We start from the raw sequence: 24,025 nt of genomic DNA, 5'->3' as shown, positions 1-24,025 counted from the left end.
AGTCTATTTCACCAGTCGTCGACCTGAAGTGTTCACATGTTGACAGCTGCAAGCTCAGGCACTGCCCTTGGGAAATTCTCAGAAAGAACCTGCTTTGCGTGACTGTTGAACGTGAAGGTATTGTCTGGCTTCAAGGTTGACTGGTTTCTTAAACGTGTACAACTCTATATCTGTGCAGGGCTGAGCCAGGCACCAAATTTGGACTCATTTCTGCACTGTCCACCAAGCACCACACGTCGCACATCACCAAAGCTCGGGCACCAGAGATCCTTTATACTGCACTGCACTGCACTATATACAGACAGTGATCAGCAGGACCAACAGCGAATAACTGAATAGCAGGTTGTGTTTGTGAATCAACCTGGCAACTGAAGCAATTTAATAATGTCAAGCAGATATGGAAATCCGTATGCAGGCCATGGAAGTAAGTCTTGATGTTTTTTGAAATTCTCAAGCCTGGCTAAAGAAAACCGGAAGAAAACACTAAAATAAGGGGGGGGGGGGGCAAAATAAAATTTTTGGGCACAGATGAAAAAAATTGCAACTGCATTACAATGTTGAATGTACAACACATAGGGACTGTAGGCCTATACATGTTTTAGAGCTTCCCAAAAAAGCTTTATTGGGAAGATGTAGGCCTACATATCGGGTATTTTACCGGCACTATTTGTGTCCATAAATCAGGATGAAAAGGGCTTTAGGCCTATCGTTACAATGTGCTCGCGTAGCGCGCAAAAATTTGGTATCTTGCACTATTTTGGCCCATGATGAATTTTGGTCAAAAGGGGGCTCCATGCCCCTTTTTTTTTTTCCTTTGCCCTCCTGATTTTCTCTTTCATATTTTGTCAGAGGGGCACTTTTTTTCTTTCATATTTTGTCAGGGGGGCACTCTGCCCCACTGCCCCCCTTTGGCCCCTCCCCCATAGCACAGCCACTGAAAACGGTTTACAGAGACACCCTGGGACACTTAATTCCTACAACTTGAAAACAAATCCTCAAACTCTTCGAAACTAAGTTTGTAACGTTATCGTACTTACTTAAATGGGGAGGGGGGTGTGGAAAAGTTGGACCCTCCGACTACTGACATCAACATTTTTAGAGCCCCCTAAAAAAAAAGGTGGATTTTTATCCCTTTATGGTCTAAACATTTTTGACCCCCCCTTCATGTCCTAAAAAAGAAACCAAAAATATGTTACTATCTCATCAGCTGAAAATGACCATTTGGAGTTAGGGGCTGTGCAATAATTTTGAGCCCAGTTGGGCAAAATTTCCAAACGGCTTGCCAAAAATCGCTTACCCCCTCGGCCTGCCGAAAATCACTTTCCCCCGCCCCTCTGGGTCTGCCATAAAAATTCCCCCCAATTTTACCCTCCCACCAGGGCTCATAATTATTGCACAGCCCCTAAAGTACACAAATGTTGTTGATTTGCAGCGTGTATGTTCATGCCTAGCACCTTGGCATACATTCTACCCCATACTTTTACCCTCAAAATTTTTTGATGCCCCTAGTATTAACAGGGATATGGTATTAAGGAGCTGAATTTTTGTTGATTTCCCCTTTTTAGGACTCAAAATTTGTTTATCCCCCTATAATTTTTATATTCAACACCCTCCCCTGACCCCCACCAAAGTATTTTATATGAACACTCCCAAGGAAAATGTACATATATTAGTAAATGCAGGGAATAGTAAATCAGACTATTTCCATGGTAACCTGTATTTCAGATAGAGTATCTCAAAGCTGACGCCCATGGGGAGGGGTACGTTAGAAGTATTGAGATACCTACACATACTCCCATGCTATGACTATTGGTCTGAGGATCAAGTGTTCAGCTGAGTCTATGACATGCTTTTTAGAATACTTCAAGCTGTACTTTGTTGACTATCATCAAGTCCTTTTTTATTTATTTTATTAAGGGGGTACTACACCCTGGCCAATTTTGTGCCTATTTTTGCATTTTTCTCAAAAATTATAGCGCATTGGTGACAAATAAGATATGTATATTGGGGCAAGGACTACAACTACTGCACTGAAAATTCAGCAACTCAAAGCAAGTAGTTATTGATTTATTGATCAAATATTGGTTTTCCCTCATTTTTGACTGTAACTCCACAACTGTTGTCTGTGCTGAAATAAAAATTCCAGTGCAGTAGTTGTAGTCCTTGCCCCTATAATATACATGTCTTATTTGTCACCAATGCGCTATAATTTTTGAGAGAAATGTAAAAATAGGCACAAAATTGGGCAGGGGTGTAGTACCCCCTTAAATGGGGAGCCCCTGCTATTATTGTTATTTCCCCAAAGCCCTATCCCAAGTGTTTGCAATAAAAGGCCCATTCAGTGATAATCGTAAAAATCATCAAAATTTAGATTTTGGTACCTTTGTCATTGTCATAGATGTGCTCACGTAGCCTGCGAGTGGTTCAGCCGAAAGCTGTGTATTTTAGACAAAATAAGACATTTTATATGAATCTGTAATTTAGATACTGACAGTATCTAAATCTGACAGTATCAGCTTCAAACTGCTGTTTTCTTCCTTCTTTGCCAAAGTTGTTATTTCAAAAATACCAATTGACAATTTGAATGACTTATCCTTCACTTTTAAGCAATTTATAACAATTTTAATTTTTTCACACTTGCGCTGGGATCACTGAATGTGTCTTTAAGGAGGTACTACACCCCTACCTGCCCAATCTTGTGCCTATTTTTGCATTTTTCTCAAAAATGATAGCGCATTGGTGACAAGTAAGATATGTACATTATAGGGGCAAGGACTACAACTATTGCACTGGAAATGTTATTTCAGCACTGAGAACAGTTATGGAGTTACAGTCAAAAATGAGGGAAAACCAATATTAAATCAATAACTACTTGCCTTGAGTTGCTGAATTGGCAGTGCAGTAGTTGTAGCCCTTGCCCCTATGATATACATATCTTACTTGTCACTAATGTGCTATAATTTTGAGAAAAATGCAAAAATAGGCACAAAATTGGTCAGGGTGTAGTACCCCCTTAATGTGTTTACAATATTATTGCAAATGATAATCAAGAACTTCTTAGCATGTCTTCCATCACCACATTTTTAGAAACAAAGTAAGGGAGCAAATAAGAAGCATAGCAAAAATATGTCAAATCATCAGGATGTGATTGCTATATACTAATATTTTAAATGATTTTCCTTCAAGGTTTTTCTCCCCCCCAGATTCCATCAAAAAAAATTTGCAGGTGCTGAAATGATTTAACATCGTATTCGTTCCAATAAGCGCCCATGCCCCAATAAGCGCCCATCCAGGGTATTTTCAATTTGCTAAAGGGTACCAGCTAAAAGTTACCATTAATGTCGAAGTGACAGGTAGACAACAATACGACGTCGATACAGTGAAATAGCTGAAGGACTACAAGTCCTGTGTAAACTTATAATACATTTTCTGCATCAGAAAAGCTACTAGAACGTTAGGGACCCTTTTGTAACATGCGTAAATTTGTATCTAATAGACGCCCATTACGAAAAAACCTGGTAAACCTGGTAAAAAATAAGCGCCCATCCAAAATGACTTTGTTAAGCACCCTGGGCGCTTATTGGAATGAATACGTTACTATGTAGGCCCTAATTTAGTTAATTTCCATCAACCATTTAATATGCATTTGCATTTTCCCTCCCATCTTTAATTATCAGGAAGAAGCCGTTATTTATATGAACACGGTGGGCGACGTTTTGACTGGGCAACTTACTGGGAAAGACGCCGTGTTGAAAGAGAAGCTGCTTCCAGGTCCAGAGCAACACCAGATGTAGTCCCCAAACCAGCACCAACAGTTCTCAAGGTTAGAGGAGATTTATTCCACGCTTTATACATTATGCAAAATGGCATCTTCATAAACAGGGTAAAAATTGTTTTGAAAATGTTTTAGCTGGCAGTCCTGGCATCACCTAATATTCCAATGGCACCAACCAACCAAGTCTTCCATGTTCCCAAAGCAAGGTACCCTGTGGTTATGGGAAGCGTAACTTTGACCATGCAGTATTATAAAAGGTAATAGTTTCATGCACATTTTCTCTTCCAACATGTCAAAGAATTGAGTATCAGAATTGTTTTATTATTGTAATCAATTTCATGCAATTTGCATTTTGCTTTTTAAAATTTTATTGTGCAAATGAAGGTGTAAATAAAAATTCTGTTATTATTTTTATCTTTTTAAATCTATTTCTGTAATTTTGAGTTTACAATGTTTAGATTTATAACTATCACTTGTGCATATAACCATTTCCATCATGAATAATGGTTTAGGTATTAGGTAAACTTGTAGTTGAGTTTTAAATGAAAGCAAAAGTGAATTTTCTGGAATTTTAAGAGTCAAATTTTTTATTGCATAAATTATAAAGCGTAGAATGTGTATTGCATGAATGAGATCTGAAACTTTAAAGGATCTCCTTCCCTTAAACACCGAAAAGAAAAAAAACTTGTTCTACGGTCCCGATTTGCTGTATGCGGTATATGTAAAATTAGCCATTGTTTTGGCAAATGCCAATCAGTTCTTTTGGGCAAAAAGTAGATTTATTTTGACTGAACATATGCAAGCTAAGTGAGAGGAAAATTGCAGAGTCAGTTTGCTATTTTGTTTTTTTAAACACCCAATTGACCGACCTACTTGGAAGCCCCTTCAGCCCATAGAACAAGTTGTTTTTTGTCACTTTAACACAGTCACCAACTACTTGCACAGTTAAACTGCAATCCATTTTACAGTGACACATTTAGGCTAGTTATTTAACATGTTTGACCTAAAACATCATTGAAATTAACTTGGCTCAGGTTGTAACACTTGTGAAATGATGTCTTAGATTTTAAGTAGTGTTTTGCTTGCAAACACCATGGCATATATGCATTGGTTCTCCAATTTTATAATTCAAATACTTTTCTATAAATGTTTTTAGCTAAAAGATTGACATTCAGAATACATGGGTGTTGTAATATTTTATTTGTCATGTATGAAAACTTCTTGACCCCCCTGGCCTCCCCCTCTTTGCAAACCTCCCCTATTCATGGACCTGTAACCATATAACGTTTTTGAACCCCTCATGCATAGGTGACCCCTCCCTTAAACACCTTTTTATTTTTATGCATAACCAACCATCACTGACGTGGAGTTACAATGTAAATGCATACTGCTGAAACTGATCCTTTACAATATGCGGTGGCGATGTATTAAATTCTTATCAATGGGAGATGAATTGTGGCATGTGGATGATGTTACGATGAGATTAGGCTTTAATGTGTTGAAAAACATTTTTTCTACGATTACACCACACCTCAAAACTCTTTGCATGTGTTACTATTGTTTGCATAAATAGAACTTCACTGTAGCTCATTCAAATGTTCAAAATGATGAATAAAGGTACTGCAATGAATAGACTTATCTGCAGCGAGTGAGTGATCAGTCATCCATGGTTATTAAACATGTTTTTAATGCTATATTTAGTTGCAGTTCATTGTCTGCATCAGACTACATATTTTATGGAGGCCCATTATCTCACAAAATGAATGGGAAAGTCGTCAAGGGAGAACAGGAGATATAGTTCATTGAACATGCAAGAAAACCATGGGTGTCAATTGGGTGGGAGGAACAGGGTGGATGTGTTCCCCCCCTGCTTTTTGGCAAAATTACCTATTTTTTTGTTCTTTTTAGACACTTTTTGACATTTCAGGCTGACTGCCCCCCCCCAACACAGACACATTTCAAAGCGGATTGACACTAATGCAGAAAATACACACAAAAACAAAAACGGAAAAGCATTCTTCTTAAAATATTGACTTTTGAACACCAAGTGAGGGACAAATTACATTTCAATGGGCCATTTAGAGATGTTGTATATTTTCTCAGGGATTTACACCCTTTGAAAATCTCTGTTATGGAGGATAAATGAATGGTCATAACTCAAAAACAACTTTCCTCTCATTTTTTTGTGAACAGGTCTCAATTATTATGTATGTTCAATACATGCACCCGTCTGATTGGTCTGCATTACTAATATTTTTTGTATTATGTCAGAATTTTCACTTCAGTCATTTTGCAAATTTAGTATTACTCTCTACAGTCTGTCCACATAGAAGTACAAACCAAATCTGTGGCACCGGGGGTTGATGCTTCACGTCACACGCACTGCGTGTTAAAAGCGTGGTGCGCTCGGCAAGTACAAATCGTGCAGCAGTTGGTGCACCAAAGAAGCATTTACGCACGCATTGCACCGAAATAATTATTCTCATAACTCCAGTTTCCGAGGTCTATTCACTTTGTACTTCTATGTGGACAGACTGTAAATGTGAAAGAGTGAAAAATCACTCAAAAAGAGTGAAATCTGATTGGTCTGCATTACTAATATTTTTTGTATTACGTCAGCATTTTCCCTTCAGTCATTTTGCAAATTTAGTATTAGTATTGGAGTACATTAGTATAATATAAGTATTGGGGTACATTAGTATAATATAAGTATTGGGGTACATTAGTCAGCCCTCAGAATAAGTCATGCATGGGTCTGATTGGAAGTTTTGGAGCTGACGACACCCAAGAGTTTTCTGGATGAAAACTTCCCATTTTGGTGTCTGCAAGCAAAATTAAATTTTGTGAAAAATACATATTGAAAAAAATTAATATTTTTGCTAATTCACTAGTTTGAACTGCTGTTCACTACCAACTATACTATACATTACATTTCTTTATGATTCTGATTAAGTTAGAATAAGCATCCTTGATATTATTATCAAATACAATGGAAGGGCAGATGAATGGACCCTGGCAAGGCTGACATACTTTACATAATAATAGTAATGAAAATTAAAATAGGTCTTTGAATAATTTGGCAATTTTTTGATCAATTATTTTGTTCTCATGAAAAGGCAAAACTGACCTTAGATACAGTATATTATGTGGATTGTGGAGTGGCTGTTGTCTAACTTCAACTTAATATAAGAAATCATAACAAGTACCGGTAGTTATTTTAAAGGATTTATTTGTGCATGTCTGCAAGATTAGAGCCGGATTGTCACGACAGGGCAAGATTTTGAGCCAGGAAAATTGTGCTAGTGTGTTACAGTAGTGCATTTTATAATAAGTAGAAAAAAATAACTTTGAATAAATAAATTGAAAAGTGAATGCTCACAAAAGACATGAAATTGAAAGAAATTGGTTGGTTTATCCATGTTTGTCTGGCATATATGCGAGCCTTTTTTGTCTGGGGCAGGATAGAGCCAGGGAGAATGGTACTAGTGTACTGACACAGTACATTCACACAATAAGCTAAGTTAGCTAACAATGATCTTGTACCTGGAATTGAAGGTAAGATTTGTAAGCATTCATTGCAAAATGAAAGACATTCAACTTGAAGACTTAAAGAGCAAATAAAGTTTAATCAGTTTGTGATTTAACACAAAAGTAAATGCATGTTTTCTTAGTTGTGTGAACAATATTTGAAGGTCAAACTACAGGCTATGGTCTAACTAAAATGCATTGTTCATTCTCTGCATTTTCATGTTTTAGCATCTTTTGAAATTAGTGACCCATAAGTAATGCCTGCAAATTTACCCATTGGTGTTGTTCAATATTATACAATTGACTGAGTATGTGCATGCATGTGTTTTTATTCCAAGTATTAATAGATTGTTAATGTTAGTGGTCTTTTGTGTAAATGTAGTAAATTTTGTATGGCCTTCGGCTGCAGACAGCATTAAGTATTTGGTTGAATTACAATTATCTTTATATATATATATAGAGAGAGAGTCGTAGATAATAAGTAAAAACAGTACCAGTTTGTTGTATAAAACACACAATGGTTTAAGATAAACACACAACGTTTCGGACCAATGATCCTTTATATATATACAACAACATTTTACTCAAGTTGGACTATCTTTTGAATAAAGTGCTCAATCCCGATAGGGAGAGCGTATAAAATTCAAAGAACAGACCTATATATATATATATATATATATATCAACTGCTGAGTGCCAGAAGTGGGTAAGTGCTATAGCTGCCCTGTGAACATTTGGTAATTTACACACAGTATATTCTGAGACAGATTTGTCTCAGGTATATAATATATTGTACTCATCTGCACATGGCACTCAATTTCAGGGAAACTGGAGAGATGTTCTATTGTCCATACCTCAAGTGTACAAAATGTAGATTATTTTAACACATTCCCAATGAAAACCAAAGCCGTTTGCTACCAGTGGCTGAAAAAGAAAATAGAAATACTCTTGGCATGTTCTGAGTACATTGCAAAAACACTGTTTAAAAATCAGGTTGTTTAAGGCTTAGATAACATAAAACAAGCTGAAACAACTTGATGTTGTTTAAGCAGGTCACATATAATACAAGGCTGGTTGTTAAACAGTATTTTTGCAGTGTCGAAAATACATTATCAACATTGAACAAAATTCTAACTTAAATAATGAAGGAGACTGCTAATGCTTCACCCTAGCAGGGCATAAGACAATGTGAGACACAATTAATATATGCTAGGATCGGAAATAAATGATGCGAGCCCACGCAATTAAGATTTCGATGATGAATTGGCGCTCGAGCAAACTGGCATATGACAAGTATTGGCGCTGATGTTTATATGCCAGGTTGCTTGAGCCGCAAAACTCTGCATACCACACCCAGGAGCATTTAGGCATTACATGACATTAATGTTGTTACACCAGAATTGTTTTACAAAAACAGTGACAGAGAAATTACAACATTGTTTTGCTGGAAAATTGTGCAGTTTGACATTGAAAATGTGGTGATTATTAAGTTCCCCCTCTCCATCCCATTCATTCGCTTTCTCTTTTTTCTTTTTTTTTTTTTCATTTCATTTCTTTCTTTACTCACCTGTCACATTCCCTCAAAGTGAATAATTCTTAATGTGGCCAGACTGACATTTGGTACACTGGTATTTTGAATGGAACAAAAGAATTAGTTCTTCGTAAGTGTCACACAAAAGTGGACCATTTAGTCATAGTTTGTAAATTGAGCATTTCATAACTGAGCACCCTGTATCGCAAAACTTTCATTCAAATCACTAATATGTTTAATCACTTTAAGGGATCCAAAATGAGCGTTTATTGCATTACGACAGTATTTTTTGTGGGACATGAGAGCACTTCAGACCTATCGAATTGCATTCTGAATACGACGCCTGTCTTTCTGATATCAAATAATTTTCATTTTTTGAAAATCACAGTATAATACAAATTATAAAAATTTGATATTTTTCAAATTTTGATATATAACAGTCCTCGAAGTAAATTATATAAATCTAATGATATATTCTTAAAGTGTATGTAGCAGGGAGGAAAAGCCGACGGTCAATTGAAAATTTTGACCTTTCATATTGAAGATATGGATTTTTTTTCCCAAAAGGCCTTTTTTTGTGTGTGTTTTGGAAAAAAAATCCATATCTTCAATACGAAAGGTCAAAATATTCAATTGATCGTCGGCTTTTCATCCCACCTACATACACTTTAAGTATAAATCATCAGATTTATAAATTTTAATTCAAGTACTGTTAAATATCAAAATATCAATTTTTAATGATTTGCCATAAAATGTGTATTAAATTGCGAATTTCAAAAATCAAAATTATTTGATATCAGAATGACATTCTTCGTATTCAGAATGCAATTCGATATGTCTGATGTGCTCTAATGTCCCAAAATAAATACTGTCCAAACGCTCATACCCCAGCCCTTAAACTATTGAGCTATTTTAGTTGAAATCCATACACCCTCTATGGAAGACATAACCTTAATCTCCCACACAGGTAGTGTAGATTTCAAATGGAGTCGCTCATTCGGGAATTCCATTTGAAATTCACACTCCCTGATTAAGGTCATATCTTTGATATAGGATTTCTTTGATATAGGATTTCAACTGGAATAGACCATTTCACCACCAACCAGCATGCTTCCATTTGTGCGCAAAAGGGGAGTGTATATTTCAGTGCTCACTTTGCACTTCAAACACAATTTGTTTTTAACATGTACACTGTTCGTTACCCACCAATCGCCACCCTGTCTATTTCTGTGGGTGGTAGGTGGGTGTACTCAAGTTTGGTTTCGGGTATGGACGTGCTTCCGAGAATCTGAAAGTGGACCCAAATTTGAGAAAATGAGACCCACATTTGCAGCATTTCCACACAACTTTTTAACTGATAAACACCCTAATGTACGTCAACTTTCAACAGTGCACAACAACTTCAACTTCAAAAGTTTTTTCGGGCCTGATACATGAAGGGTTGTTTGCCAGTTTAATATTGACAACAATGTTAATTGTTACCCCACATCACTAGTCAACCCCATGTATTTCCCTGCATCACTCACCGGCATTAACCAACAAATGTACAAGTGTTTTATAGGATGTACACATCACCGGTTATATTTATTGCGTATGTTTGCGACTATTAATGTTGTGTGTGGGTTGTGTCTGTGTTTTTGGGTGAGCAGTTGCATATACCTGTGTACATACAGATGATACACCACAAATCCAATTTAATTTTGACTTCAAGAGTAAGTGTTACATTTTTTGTTCACCAATTAGATTGTTTACACCAAATCAAGCACTTCAATGCCATGCCAAAATGACGACACTGACAAAATCCCATTGTTTCAAGCATTTGAGTTTGGTGTTTTTTTTGGGGGGAGAGGGGTACCCGGTATGCACATAAAATCCCATTGTTTCAAGCATTTGAGTTTGGGTGTTTTTTTTGGGGGGAGAGGGGTACCCGGTATGCACATAACAAGTTCTCTTCTGCAAGTCATCCTGCAGCAATGTAGGTGTGCATTGTGTTGAAAAAAAGATATAATATAAAGTTCTGTGTAGCTTTTGATGCAACTTTTTGCACCTCATTGCATTTCAGGTCAATGATGTTGAGGTTGACAAGTACTTGCTGATGAACAAAGTTGCCCATCACACTTATGACTTTGAGTCCAAGGAGCTGATCGTAAGACGTGGTCAACCATTTGAATTCAACATCACGCTTGATCGTGCCTACAACAAAGACACCGATAAGATCTATGTGGAATTCAAGACTGGTGAGTAGAGGCTGAAAGTAGAACTAAAACTGTTTCCGCACAAAGCGTGTGTTCCATGTGATCCACGCTCTTGGTGCAGTGAGCGTGAAACGTGACAACTGCGGGAGTTGGAGTATAACATAGGGTATCAGATAGCACAGAGTAGTGCTACATGAAAGCAGGCATGGCCAGGCTGCTTTGAGGTGAACATTGGGCTATTCCACTTAAAATCCACACTACCCCTGTGGAAGATTTAGCTAAATTCTTCCACAGAATGAGTTTCAGATAGAATAGAGAGTTGGGTAACTTCCATTTTAAATACCCACTCCAGTTGTGGAAGATATAGATTAAGTCATAATACAGGGGGAGTATGTGGGTTTGAAAATGATTAACTCTGACCAATTACCTTTGAAAAATATACTCCCCCTGTGGAAGATATTTCCAAAATCTTCCACAATGGGAGTGTGTATTTTAAATAGACTAGCCCATTTGGGGAATCATTTTATTCAGATTAGTTATGTTGACATGCCAGAGCTAGAAATTCAGCAGGAATCCATTCAACACTTCACCCCCTTTTGGGGTAGGGTAGGGTATGTGCTCCATCTGATTTTTCTAATTGAAGGCAAAGAGATCTGCCCTTTGGAAATAATGGGGGAAAAGATGATCTGCTCTTCAGGGAATTGGGGAGGGAAAAGATCTATTATAAGGATAAAGAGGGGGGTGAAAATGTAATGTATAAAAAGCAGATAATGAAATGGATGATATTGGCAAATTCTGCCTTTTCATGTGTGTGAAATTTCCAGGATGTTTGATGTTCCAAACACCTCAAGATGCCAACAATAATATTCCCCATTGAAAAACACATTATGTTCAGGCCTGTCACCATTGCATTTTGTATGCACACATGTAAAATTGATGTCGCAATGTTTTTTATTTAGGCGATAAAAATGGCAAATTGTAATGAAGAAACTTCGGATTCTGAATTGCGAATTTTACACTCTGGATTTAATTTACCTGAACTAAGCAAAAAGAACTGATCATTTTACTGACCAAATAGATATGCTCGCTCGGGTGCCTGTAAAATTGTTTGCCAAAACTGCTTGACCCGCACCCTTTTTTTTACCTGCCAAGAATTGCTTGGACATTCCTCCTTTCAGCTTGCCAGAAATTGCTTCCTAATCCTACACAATTTATTATTTCCCCCCACGCAGCGTGGTAAATAAGGCGGGCCCGGGGGCCCATAGCCCGTGAAAATCAATGCGGGCCCAACGAACATGTGCCATGAGGGCCCAACTGGCTCATGAAAAAAATAAGTAAATAAATAAATAAATTTAAGCTTGCTGAAAAACGGGACTGAAAATACAAAAAAATCTTCCAAGACATCGTCCATACTACACTAATTCATAATGGAGATTCATCTTAAATGCTGATTTTTTCAAAAAATGTGTTTATTTTCCACTCTCAATTTATTCGGGCCCGCAAAAGTTTGTGAGGGCCCCTAAAGATTCAAGAACAAGGGCCCTTTTTGCTTATTTACCACACTGCCCCACATAAATATTACACCTCGCATTATATGTAGGTCACAATGGAACAGATGTACACATAGGCCTATATAAAGTTGATGTGTGTCTGTGGGAGTATTTCAGTAAGCAAAGCTTGATTATTACCACATGGGACCTTTCATGAATAGATTCAAATGACTCGTCTACATGTGGAAGGTTAGATTGTAATTTCAAACATTTTAATTTCACAATGTAACAGATAAACTGTTCTATGGGCGGACGGACCTTTCAAGTATCTACTCTCACATCCCTGGTCAGTTGGAAATTTTTTTTTCCTGGAGGCTAAAATTACCCAAAAATTTCACCAAAAGATTTTTTGCAAACATTTTCTGAAAATGTTCAGCCATAATTAATCAATTTTGGTCCCAAAACGGCTGATTTTACATGATTTTAGCTAAATTAAAAAAATTCTCCCAAAACGCACATTCTGGGCCGGTCAGGCCCGTAGAACTAGGGGGGGGGGTCTTCGCCTTATTGCATGTTTGAATTAGAAATATATTCAAAACTTGGGAGCAAAAAAGCAATAAACATAAGAATGTTGATCAACATTCTTATGTTTTCTGCTCTAAATATGGCATTTAAAAAAATCTAAAATGGCAGCCGATTATTTATTCTTATTGTAAGGTATTTGTGTTTCTTATTCAGGTCAAATTAGGGGGTATTTTTGCTGGTACAATGAAAGATGTGGTGCAATCAGGGTTGCAGTTACGCTGGGCAGTGGCAGGCGGACCCACCCGGCACTCTTAATTTCCACCCGGCACTCAAGTTAATTTTGAGCCCAAATACCCGGCACTCCAGTCTCAAATGTTTCACAATCAATGAACAATCAGTATAAAAATTAGCAATTCTTATCAAAATTTCAATTTTTTTTACCATTTCATATAAATTTCACCCAGCACTAAAATTTGCCAACTATAACCCTGAGTGCAATTAAATGTTCATACCTTTGTTCAGTCACAGATATTGGTGGTTCAGTGTACACAATAGTATATTGAGTCCCCATCACCCTGGATAGGCAAGCTGGTTTATTATTAGATTTCTCTGGAAAATGAAATTGCACATAACTTCAAAGGGTCATCTGGTATACTTGAATGAATGTGTCTTTGCCATGTTGCATTCAGTTAACACCAGTCAATCCAGGGATATCAATTCTGGTGAACTCTGTATGTAGTCACCATGGTCACACGCACATGTTTAGCTATGTTAAATGCAGAGAAGTCATGCTGGTGAATGTTATCAAATTATTATGATATACAAAATCACCAGCTGCATCTCATTCACATACCAATTACATAGGACTGCCATGGTAAATGCATGTGACATCAACATACTGGAAATTTTCCCTTTTGCATTTAACAGCTCCACCCATCATGTGAAATATTTCAAATTTGACTTCTTGGTTTTTTGGTTTTGGGGGGTTTGGGTTTTTTTGGGGAGGGGTGCATTTATTGTTTTAGTCTGTTTAACTTCTTTTTTAATTCAAATGCAACTTAACTTTTGATGAAATCAATCTCATGTGGAAGATTTTCAATTTTGATATCACAAAAATGATATGTATCTCACTGACATACAATGTATAATAGCTGGGTCTGTGAGCTGATGTACATAGTCCAGGTACACAGCAAATGTTTAATGGTGCAAAACTTTAAAGGGTCAACAATAGTAGTGGATACTTTATTAATTAAATTGGCATAGAAAAACAACTGTATATTTCTTGCAACTTCACATATCATTGATACAGTCATAAAACATTGTTGGGGTTTTTTTTGTCGATTATTAATTGATCATTGTAAAGCGATGATTGCATTAAAAATTACCAAACATTTTTAATGCAAAATGGATGAATCAAGTACATCTTTGTTACTGGATAATTACATTAACTCTCTCCATGCGGGTGTTGACTGCAGATGACAAATTTCTTTTCTTTTTTTTTAATTTCAGAATCATATATTTTCGTGACCATAATTGGAATCAGCATTAATAATGCATCAAAATGAGTACAAACAAGCCTAGTATTGGTGCAGCGGTTCTTGAGATAGCTCTTGATATTTTGAGAAAATATCTCAAAACTTTGGCCTTTTATGTTGAAGGCTATGGCTAGCATGCAGAGCATTAATCAGTTCCAAGATCATAAATTGCATAACTTACTGTGATGAGATTGAAGCATAAATATGCTGAATTATATGCAACCTGCTTTCACAAAATGAGAAAAACATTTAAAAAATAAATTTCTGTGATATTGATTTGAATTCCTTACTTTATAAGCTTTAAAAGTATAACCAAATGTGTTAGAATTGCTCCTTGGCTTTGGTCTACAAAAATCATTATTTCCTGCAGAATTTCTCTTGTTTTGTATTGAATTTTGCCATGTTTAATAGACTGTATTGTAGAAGTGATGCTTACTTGTACTGGCATTATAATAAAGAAGATAAAAAAAATCCGAACCCTAACTGATTTTATACCAGCGCGCACTCACAATTTCTTGTTGTTGAGCTCACCACCACAACATCTCATGGCGGATCTACTGGTGAATTAAACATGTAATGATCTTATATCAATAAAATGGCAACTTAACACTCATTTTGTTGGAGCAGGTCACATATGATAATAATTATTAATTTTAATGTATTTATTTTTTAATCTTGGTAGGAAAATATCCTTCACCCACCAAAGGCACCAAAGTCCGTGTACAACTAAAAGACAAGCTCGAAGATGGCAAGTGGGGCGCTACATTTGATGCAGACTCAGACCAAAAAGTTCTGCGTCTTAAGGTGCAGAGTGCATGCAGCGCTCCCATTGGCTACTACAACATGTCAATCATCACCAAGGTCAAAGACACGGATGAGTTCTCTTATCCTTACTTCAAACGCATCTATTTCCTGTTCAACCCGTGGTGCGAAGGGGACTCTGTGTATCTGGCGGGCGCCGATGAAAAAGATGAGTACGTCCTTAGCGAGACCGGGTATTTGTGGTATGGTAGCTATAGGCAGATCGGTAAGAGACCATGGGTCTTTGGACAATTTGAAGAGGGAGTCCTTGAAGCTGTGATGTACCTGTTGCAAGACAGCAAGGATCCAGTCATGGATAGAGACCGTGGCAATCCTGTTATCGTTGCCCGCAAGATGTCAGCTGCGGTCAACGTCCAGGATGAAGGCGGTATTCTTCACGGTCGGTGGGATGGAGAGTACAGCGACGGAAAGCGACCAACCTTTTGGAACGGTAGCGTGGCCATATTGCAGCAGTACATGAAGAATAAAGAGGCCGTCAAGTACGGTCAGTGCTGGGTGTTTTCCGGAGTGCTCACCACGGTCTTGCGTTGTCTCGGTATTCCAGCTCGCAGCGTCACCAACTTCGCATCTGCGCACGACACCGACAACAGCATGACCATCGACAACTACTTTGATGAGGAGGGTCAGCCTATGGAACATATGGAGAGTGATTCCGTGTGGAATTTCCATGTGTGGAATGACTGTTGGATGTCGAGACCTGATCTTCCTCAAGGCTATGGCGGATGGCAAGCTGTGGATGCAACCCCACAAGAAACTAGTGATGGTAGGATAAATTACTATTTGATTTCTAGCTAGTGTTAGTGATAACATTCTTGCTACATGTAGGAAGCTCTGGTAGTATCCCATGTAGTATACTACTCGCGCTTTAATTCAAGCAGGCCATGAAGGTCACATGGCCTCTGTTCCCCATATATACCTTGCCTAGCCTCTGTTTGCATATAATAGACCTTGCCTTGGTACCCCACTAATTTAAAGCATTCTCCACTACAGAGTAGCATTTGTGTTCTACTCTGCAATCTCATGTCCATTCATAAAAGAAAGAAACATGCTGAAATATAGAATAATAATATGAAATGCAACAATCTATCCAATATTAAAAATACCATAGTTATTGAAAATGAAATCTTTTTTTGTTGAACATGTTGAAATAATTTTCTCTACTACCTCTGTTTCAGGAGTGTACCAAACTGGACCAGCCTCACTGAATGCCATCAAGCACGGTAAGGTCTACCTTCCGTACGACGCGCGCTTTGTATTTGCCGAGATAAACGCCGACCGCGTCTATTGGGAAGCTACCGAGGACATCAGCTTGGACGATTACAAACTCACCAAGATAAGACTGGAGAAATGGTCTATTGGACGATACCTTTACACCAAGAAAATAGGGCAACATGCGGGTATTGATGTGAAGGGAGACTACAAACATCCAGAAGGTAGGAGGTTTTTTTTGGGTTTGCTTGCTTGTTTGAAATTATTATATTTAGTTCTGAGGGTCGATAGAATGAACAAATTGTAACACCACTATGACATCATAATGATGTCATCAAAAAGGAATATCCCAATTGTAGACAAGATAATTGTTATAATATGTTTGTATCATTGTACATTGGTTGTTTTTTGCAAAGCGCCATGAGCGTCTCTCGACGCAAAATAGTGTAGTGTTGAAAATCAACTCTTTATTCAATCGGGGATGTGATGTTAAGAACTGACTGTATATATAGTTTGATCAGCTTGTAATAGGCTGGAAATGTTAGGCTTAGACCTGCCTGGTCTATATTTTGTATGTTAAAGAAAGAAGACAAAGTATAGGACTTGAATGAATAATTTGTGATGCTTCTGGCGAGATGTCACAAGAACATTCTCGAAATAAAATATTTTGATATTAATCCGCGATGTTATAAGGCCCGCCGATTACGAGCTGATCAAAGTAAACATAGCCAAATTAAAAAGTCTCCAGTAGTTCCATCCCCATTTAATCAGAGTCTGATGAGTTTATGGCAAAATAATTTATATAATAATTTTCTATACACCTTCCTTCGAAGGTTGATACCAAATTTGATATCAAAAGTTTAATCATCGTGAGCATAGCAGCCGTTGTTTGGAAATTCATGCAATTTAAAACAAAATTAAAATTAAACTCATCAGACTCTGATTAAATGGGGATGGAACTAGTGGAGACTTTTTAATTTGGCTGTGTTTATATACCACAATAAACAATCACAGCGAGGATCAGCTCCCTGAGTTCACATACGGAAAACAAGAAAAATTTTAAGCAGTATTATGATCTCAGGTTCTGTGGGGAATTTCAAGTTCGCTCAATTATTTTACGAGAACAAATGGGGACTGCGCTGGGGCTTTAACTCAAACTCACATCGCCACACACAAATACACCAGAGTCTAATGCGTTACCGATTGACTGAACTTAAGAAAATAGTAATTCATCTCCCTGAAATGCAAAATGTATTTAATTATTAATATGTCATGTACAACATGGAAAATAATATATATTTGTACTTTTATTGCACAGGCTCTGAAGAAGAACGTCTTGCAGTGGAAAGCGCCGTCCAGCATGGAACTAAACCAGAGGCCTACCTACCTGACTCGCCGTTTAATAAAGACGTTGACTTTACAGTGGAGACAGCTGATAAGATCTACGTTGGAAGTGACTTTGAAGTGGAGATACCGATGACAAATAGGAGCTCAGAGGAGAGAAATGTCAACCTGTTTGTCAACATACAAGTTTGCTATTACACAGGTAATTTATTAGATTTTCTAAATACGTCAAGGTGTTGGCATTAAAAGTGCAATTATTTTGTTGAAAATGGTCTCAAATTATTTTGACTTGTTGCAAGAAATCAGAAAAAGAATTGTTTTAAATATCTAGGATGCTTTTCTATCAAGGTAACACAACAATTTTGCAAGGTCAAAGGAACTCAATAGAGCTCAATGCATATTGTCTGATTTACTGTGTTACCAAGGTAGCAAAACATCCTACATAGGGCAAACTATTCTTTTTTTATTTCTCATTACAAGACAAATAAGTTGAGACCGTTGTCAACAAAATCAGCACTTTTCATTTTAGCCTCATGTGGCGTGAAACTTCAGTGTCATTAGATGTCACAATGTTACCTCTTTGCCCATAACTCCATAACCACATGTTATAGATAGGTCACACGATACTTTTCTGAATCTTATTGACTAGAAGAAATTTTTATTTTATCCTGGTAAATTTGAACTTGACCATTGTGTAAAATTTCAACAACCTTTTACCAGCAAATAGTTGCTGTTGAAATGCCTTCATAGCCTAGTAATGATCAGCTCTATAGAGGCCGTGCATATGACGTATCATCCCGTAAATATGGCGGACTACTCAAATGCATTCAACAAAAGCATGATTGCAATCTACCCAATGTAACCATTGAAATGGTAACCATGTTGGAGGACAGTTCTAAGATAGCTTAAGATGACAGAGGGACAGGTCTCTAGATCGATTCCACAACCATTCATACCTATAACCTGTTTTATTGTATTGTCATGCGAATTTTCCTGTGGTACCTTAATTATGGAGGACAGAATTTTATTTAAATGAGGATGACTCTGTCGTAAGTGACGAAGTATTGAATACACTCTATATGAAGTACCCCATAGAACAGTGCATTGTTGGATATCAGGACAAAGATGTAGTGTTTATCATTGGTACATCGTTTGATTGTGTTATAGGTGTTCTTGCCAAGCGAGTGAAGACCCAGCGTGTGCAGGTCAAGTTGCCCCCTAATGGCCATGATAAGGGCATCGTCAAAGTGAGTGTTGATGAGTACTTGGACAAGCTTGTTGACCAGTCGGCAATGAAGATCTTTGTCTTGGGAAAAGTCAAAGTAAGTTCAATGGAGATGTGATGGAATAATAGAATATATCCTCTGCACCCCATGACTACCCTAACCCTAAAACAGAGGGTGTGGAAGGTTGTATTCTGTAGTTATGCGACGCGACCTCAGTGGCGGTACCAGACATTTGAGGGGGGCATGGGGGAAAGTGAATTTCAGAGGGACAAAAATCAACAAATATTTTGCAAAAAGTATTTAAAATCTGTCTGACAGGGGGATGTCCCCCATGGCACTACCACTGTGTGATATAAAATTGGATGGTTTGAACCCAATACACAAATTTATTGGTCGAGCTATGAGTTTTAAAATATAGGACGAGTCCAATATTTTTAAACTCATAGCTCTAACCAATAAATTTTGTATTGGGTGAAAACATCAATTTTATCATTATTATGTTTTCAGAATCTTTTCTTGGTCAAAACATGACTTTTGGTAAAAAATGTGATTTTTGGTAAAGAATGTGATTTTTGGTCAAAAAATATGATTTTTGATCAAAAATGAGCAAGTCAAAAATGAGTTTTAGTCAAAAAATTGTAGAAAACAAAATTTTTGGAGAAAAGGTGAGCCTATCCAACACAGTCCAAGTTTTGAGTCCAAGTGTTGAATATATTGGACTCTTCAACTCTGTACAAAGTATAGGAAGGAAGATTCTGAGAACATCATAATGGCATGAAATTGGGATCTTTCATACTGTATGATTTCATTCATGTCTTAAAACAGTTTAGTAAGTGTAAAGAAACTGTCTAAATATCTATTCCGGATGGCAAAATTTCTGAAAGAATTTTTTTCTCCAAAATTCGGGTCTGTTGGTTGAGGACAACCAAACAACTTTTTGGAGGCCTAAGGGTTGTATGGATTTCAACTGGTATAGCCCAGGGAAAATTACTGATAGGACTAGTCAACACATAGTTTGATGTCCCTGAGTTCCAAACACAGGATGCAGTCTAGCAAGTATTACATCCATTTGATAACTTGTTATATAAGCTTCCTGTTCTTATATGGTTCTATTCAGGAAACGTTCCAGCTATTGGCCGGGCAAGATGACTTCCGTCTTCGCACCCCAAGCATCGAGTTGTCCGTGTCGAAGACCCAGTTGAAGGTTGATGAGGAGTTCACCGCTAAATTTACCTTGAAGAACCCACTACCCAGAAAGTTGACCAACTGTGAATTCAATCTGGAAGGAGCTGGTGTGCGAACCTCGATGGAAGTCAAGCAAGGGTGAGTTTAACTCTCTTCACGCGGGTGTCGACTGCAGACGACATGTTTCAAAAAAAAATTTAAAATTCAGAAATGTCAGAAATGTAAATTTTCATGACCGTATTTGGAATCAGCATGAAAAGTGCATTAAAATGAGTACAAACAAGCCTAATATTGGTTCAGTAGTTCTTAAGATATCTCTTGATATTTTGAGAAAATATCTCAAGACTTTTTATGTTTAAGCCTATGATCAGCACACCGAGCATTAAATACCTGGCATAGATAAGCTCTGGCTGTATTTCCTTACAAATCTCCTAGTCTGTATTAATACCCCTCCTCTAATAATACAGAATTTTTAAGTGACAACTGCACAAGACACTCCAAGTGCCCCTTTTCAACCGTGACCCGGGTCCCGACATTTAACCCTGTGCAGTGTCATCCTCCTGTTCCATTTCACCTGGACAACTAAATTCCATCAAATTTCTGGATGAAATTACCTGTTAAACCTTCCAGCTTATGTCCATTGTGCGGTCTTCATAGATCAAACAAGCTTTTCTGTCATCTTCAGGCAGTGGGATGGCAGGAGCCATGTTTTTCCAGTTTACCCATTTAAATAAAAAGCTGCAGTGTATTTCTTAATATTAATACATTAAGGTGACACGATCTTTTGTTGGTCGAAGCAACCAAAAAAATTGATTTTCATTGTCTAAATCAATATATTATTGAAAAAATAACACTTTGATGTTTTGCAAAAGTTCATTCTACAAATCATATACTTTAAACACTTGCTTGATTTATTGTGTTTAAAGAGATATGTACATTTTACAAAAGTGTTGTTGTTTCAGTCCTCTTTACAACAGAACTCAAGAACCACAGGACCTACAGAGTATATCTGTGATATTTAAATTCTTCTACTCACTCGCTATGACATGATCAATGCAATTTTTTCCCAAGCTCACTTCCATTCGCAAGATGCTGTAAACTACCAAATCGCAACAGTTTAAAATAGTTGCTAACCTTAGTATCATAGAAAATGAATGAGTCATGGAAGACAATAATCACATTTATATTTCCATATGTCAAAATGAAAGTTTGGTATTTTCCTCCTCCCAAGAAAAGCATGCACATGTGGCAGAAATGGCACCCCTTACATCAAGCCTTGGGATCTCCTTTATAGAACCCATACCATTCCTCTTCTTGTGTATCAGCTTTATTTGTCTCAATATTTGAATACAAACACCACTCGGTCATGCTCCCTCCGACCCACCTTGTTTGGTTTTTTGTTTTATTTCTTCTTTAACCTGGGACACTCAATCAGTTGAAAAGACAATTTATCATCCGTTCTTCCTTGAGGCCCAGTCCATAAACATGGACACAAGGAAATGGATGATATGAAGGTTTTTACTCAATCTAATCACTATTTAGAATTAACATCTTATAATCTTTTAACGTTTTCCACAGTGACATTGCTCCTAATGCAGAGGTGACAAGGGAAGTGAAGCTTCGTGCTTACAAGGCGGGCAAGAGAACACTGGTGGTTGAGTTTGACTCGGATCAGCTGTCACAGGTGCATGGTGAGGTGGACATCGAAGTCTCAAAGTAAAATTTTCTGTACTATATGTACATGGCACTCAAAGTAAAATCTACAGTACTTTATGTATGGTACTAGATTGGAAAAGTGTAGAGTTTGTCAAAAAGTGTAGAGTATTGACTTTAAAATATGCAGCACTGTACTATGTCTCATCTCAAGTTGAGAGTAGATCTGCGTGCCATCAGTGTGTGATATAGCTATTGCATTGCAATAGTATGGACAAAACGCCCTTCTACACATGTGTAAACGCCCCGCGGGATTAGGTTACCGTGCAATTTGAATCTGCCACTGCTAAATCCAACATGGCATTACTCTCAACTTGAGATGAGATGCACATTATATATCACACAAAGGTAAATAAGAACTTTGTAAAAGTTAATGTTAAGTTTAAAAAGCACGGTAAAGGTAATTGATAGATGCAATGCTATAGAGAAGCACGAGAGGTTGCAACACTTAATCACTTACTAGTCCCAACTCAGTTAATGAAGTCCATTGGAACAATTTGTCATACAACTCATTTGATACTCATTGTGATGTGAATAGGAACATTGATTGTTAAGGCACTACCCCACACGCTTCAGCTTACCATGAAAGGTGCTTTTTTTGTTTCAGAGGCAAAGTTTTGGCACAGATATAGCAAGATATGTTTGATATTTGGTGCCAAAGTGTTTTTAGAATGTTTATTGTGAAATTGTGGAAAATGAATGGTGAGTATTAGTGAAACTGGATTGCCAGTATTTCACAGTGGTGTAGCCAGGGGGCAATGGAGCATTGCCCACCCCCATGAGAAGTCTTGCCCCCCTTCATCATGCCGCTCAGAGCAGCACACCACTGAGCATCAGCGAAATGACTCTGAAAGCCACTCTTGCCACTCAGCACCGCTCCAAAATCGTATTTTGTTCTCTTACGTCAGAGCAGCACCACTTCCAGTTGATTTGAATTCAACTCCCAGTGGTGCTGCCGCCGCGGCAAAGCGGTGGAGTGATCGATATATCAGCTTGCCGCTGGTCACCGCTAGCGTTTCTGGTGCGACTGCGTAAAGTTGTTAAATTATCTTCAAAGCAGCAAGCGACAGGAAAGTATGAAACCAGCATATGACAAGTTCTATATTTATTTACATATTTTTAAGACATCAATACTGTAAGCATTTTGTAAATTGAGCAGAGAAATGACAATCTCCTCTGTTGCAAATGGAAAAGTGAATTAGTGGTGCAACCTTCTTGGATTATAGTGAATTTGGATTAGTGGTGGTAGGTGACAGAAATGTCCATTTATTATAAGCAAACTTTATGGTGCCTTGAGACAGTATTTTTGTAACAGTAATTTGTACATGACATGTCATAATGAAACCAATTAATCATGTGCAGCTGTAATTTTATGGTGTGAATTTGACTATTTACCACAGAGGAGTAAGATAAGACAGAGCGCGTACCACCAGTCAAAGTCCCTGTGTATTGTATGCTACCAGTTCTCGCATATTCATGAGGGCCGATTGTTCGATCGTGCTGTGTCTAACAATCACGCCAGCGCTGCGTGCCTTGCGCGTTGCCTGCATTCGCGATTACGCAATAGACCATGAAAATACGCGGTAATTGCAGAGCAGTCTAGCCTGTCGCATTTCATGGAACAATCGGCCCTCATTATCGGATGAGGCAGAGACTTTGACTGGTGGTACGCGCTCTGTCTTATCTTACTCCTCTGTGCTATTTACATAAAATAAGTATTTAAGAACTACTGTACCAATCATGTACTACCAAATAAGAAGGAAAAAATCACTACCGGGGTAACTACCCTTATATAACGCTTAACACCAAGTTCCTAATATATAAAATGTTTAATACACATAACTTTGTTAACTTCACAACTGAGCACTAGCACTCCAACCCTAATCTTAACCCAAACTCCAATGTCAATGCCCTTCTCTTGCCGGATAATCCGTCAGTCTGATGATGC

The 24,025-nt window shown here is 37.6% G+C and overlaps 1 protein-coding gene across 1 annotated transcript; it reads left to right on the top strand.

Moving 5' to 3' along the window:
• The first annotated feature begins 26 nt into the window (after nt 1-26).
• Nucleotides 27-23,472, top strand: LOC140148006 (protein-glutamine gamma-glutamyltransferase K-like). The gene is made up of 9 exons (XM_072169832.1): nt 27-424; nt 3,678-3,823; nt 10,896-11,070; nt 15,261-16,163; nt 16,576-16,833; nt 17,928-18,155; nt 19,121-19,275; nt 20,297-20,502; nt 21,943-23,472. Exons 1-9 carry the CDS (start codon nt 385-387, stop codon nt 22,082-22,084), a joined length of 2,253 nt encoding a protein of 750 aa, XP_072025933.1. The 5' UTR covers nt 27-384; the 3' UTR covers nt 22,085-23,472.
• The last annotated feature ends 553 nt before the right edge of the window (nt 23,473-24,025 follow it).

Source organism: Amphiura filiformis, chromosome 3 (assembly GCF_039555335.1).
Source record: "Amphiura filiformis chromosome 3, Afil_fr2py, whole genome shotgun sequence".
NCBI lineage: Eukaryota > Metazoa > Echinodermata > Ophiuroidea > Amphilepidida > Amphiuridae > Amphiura > Amphiura filiformis.
Note: the sequence above shows the minus strand (reverse complement) of the source record. Positions and strands in the feature narration are given on the sequence as shown.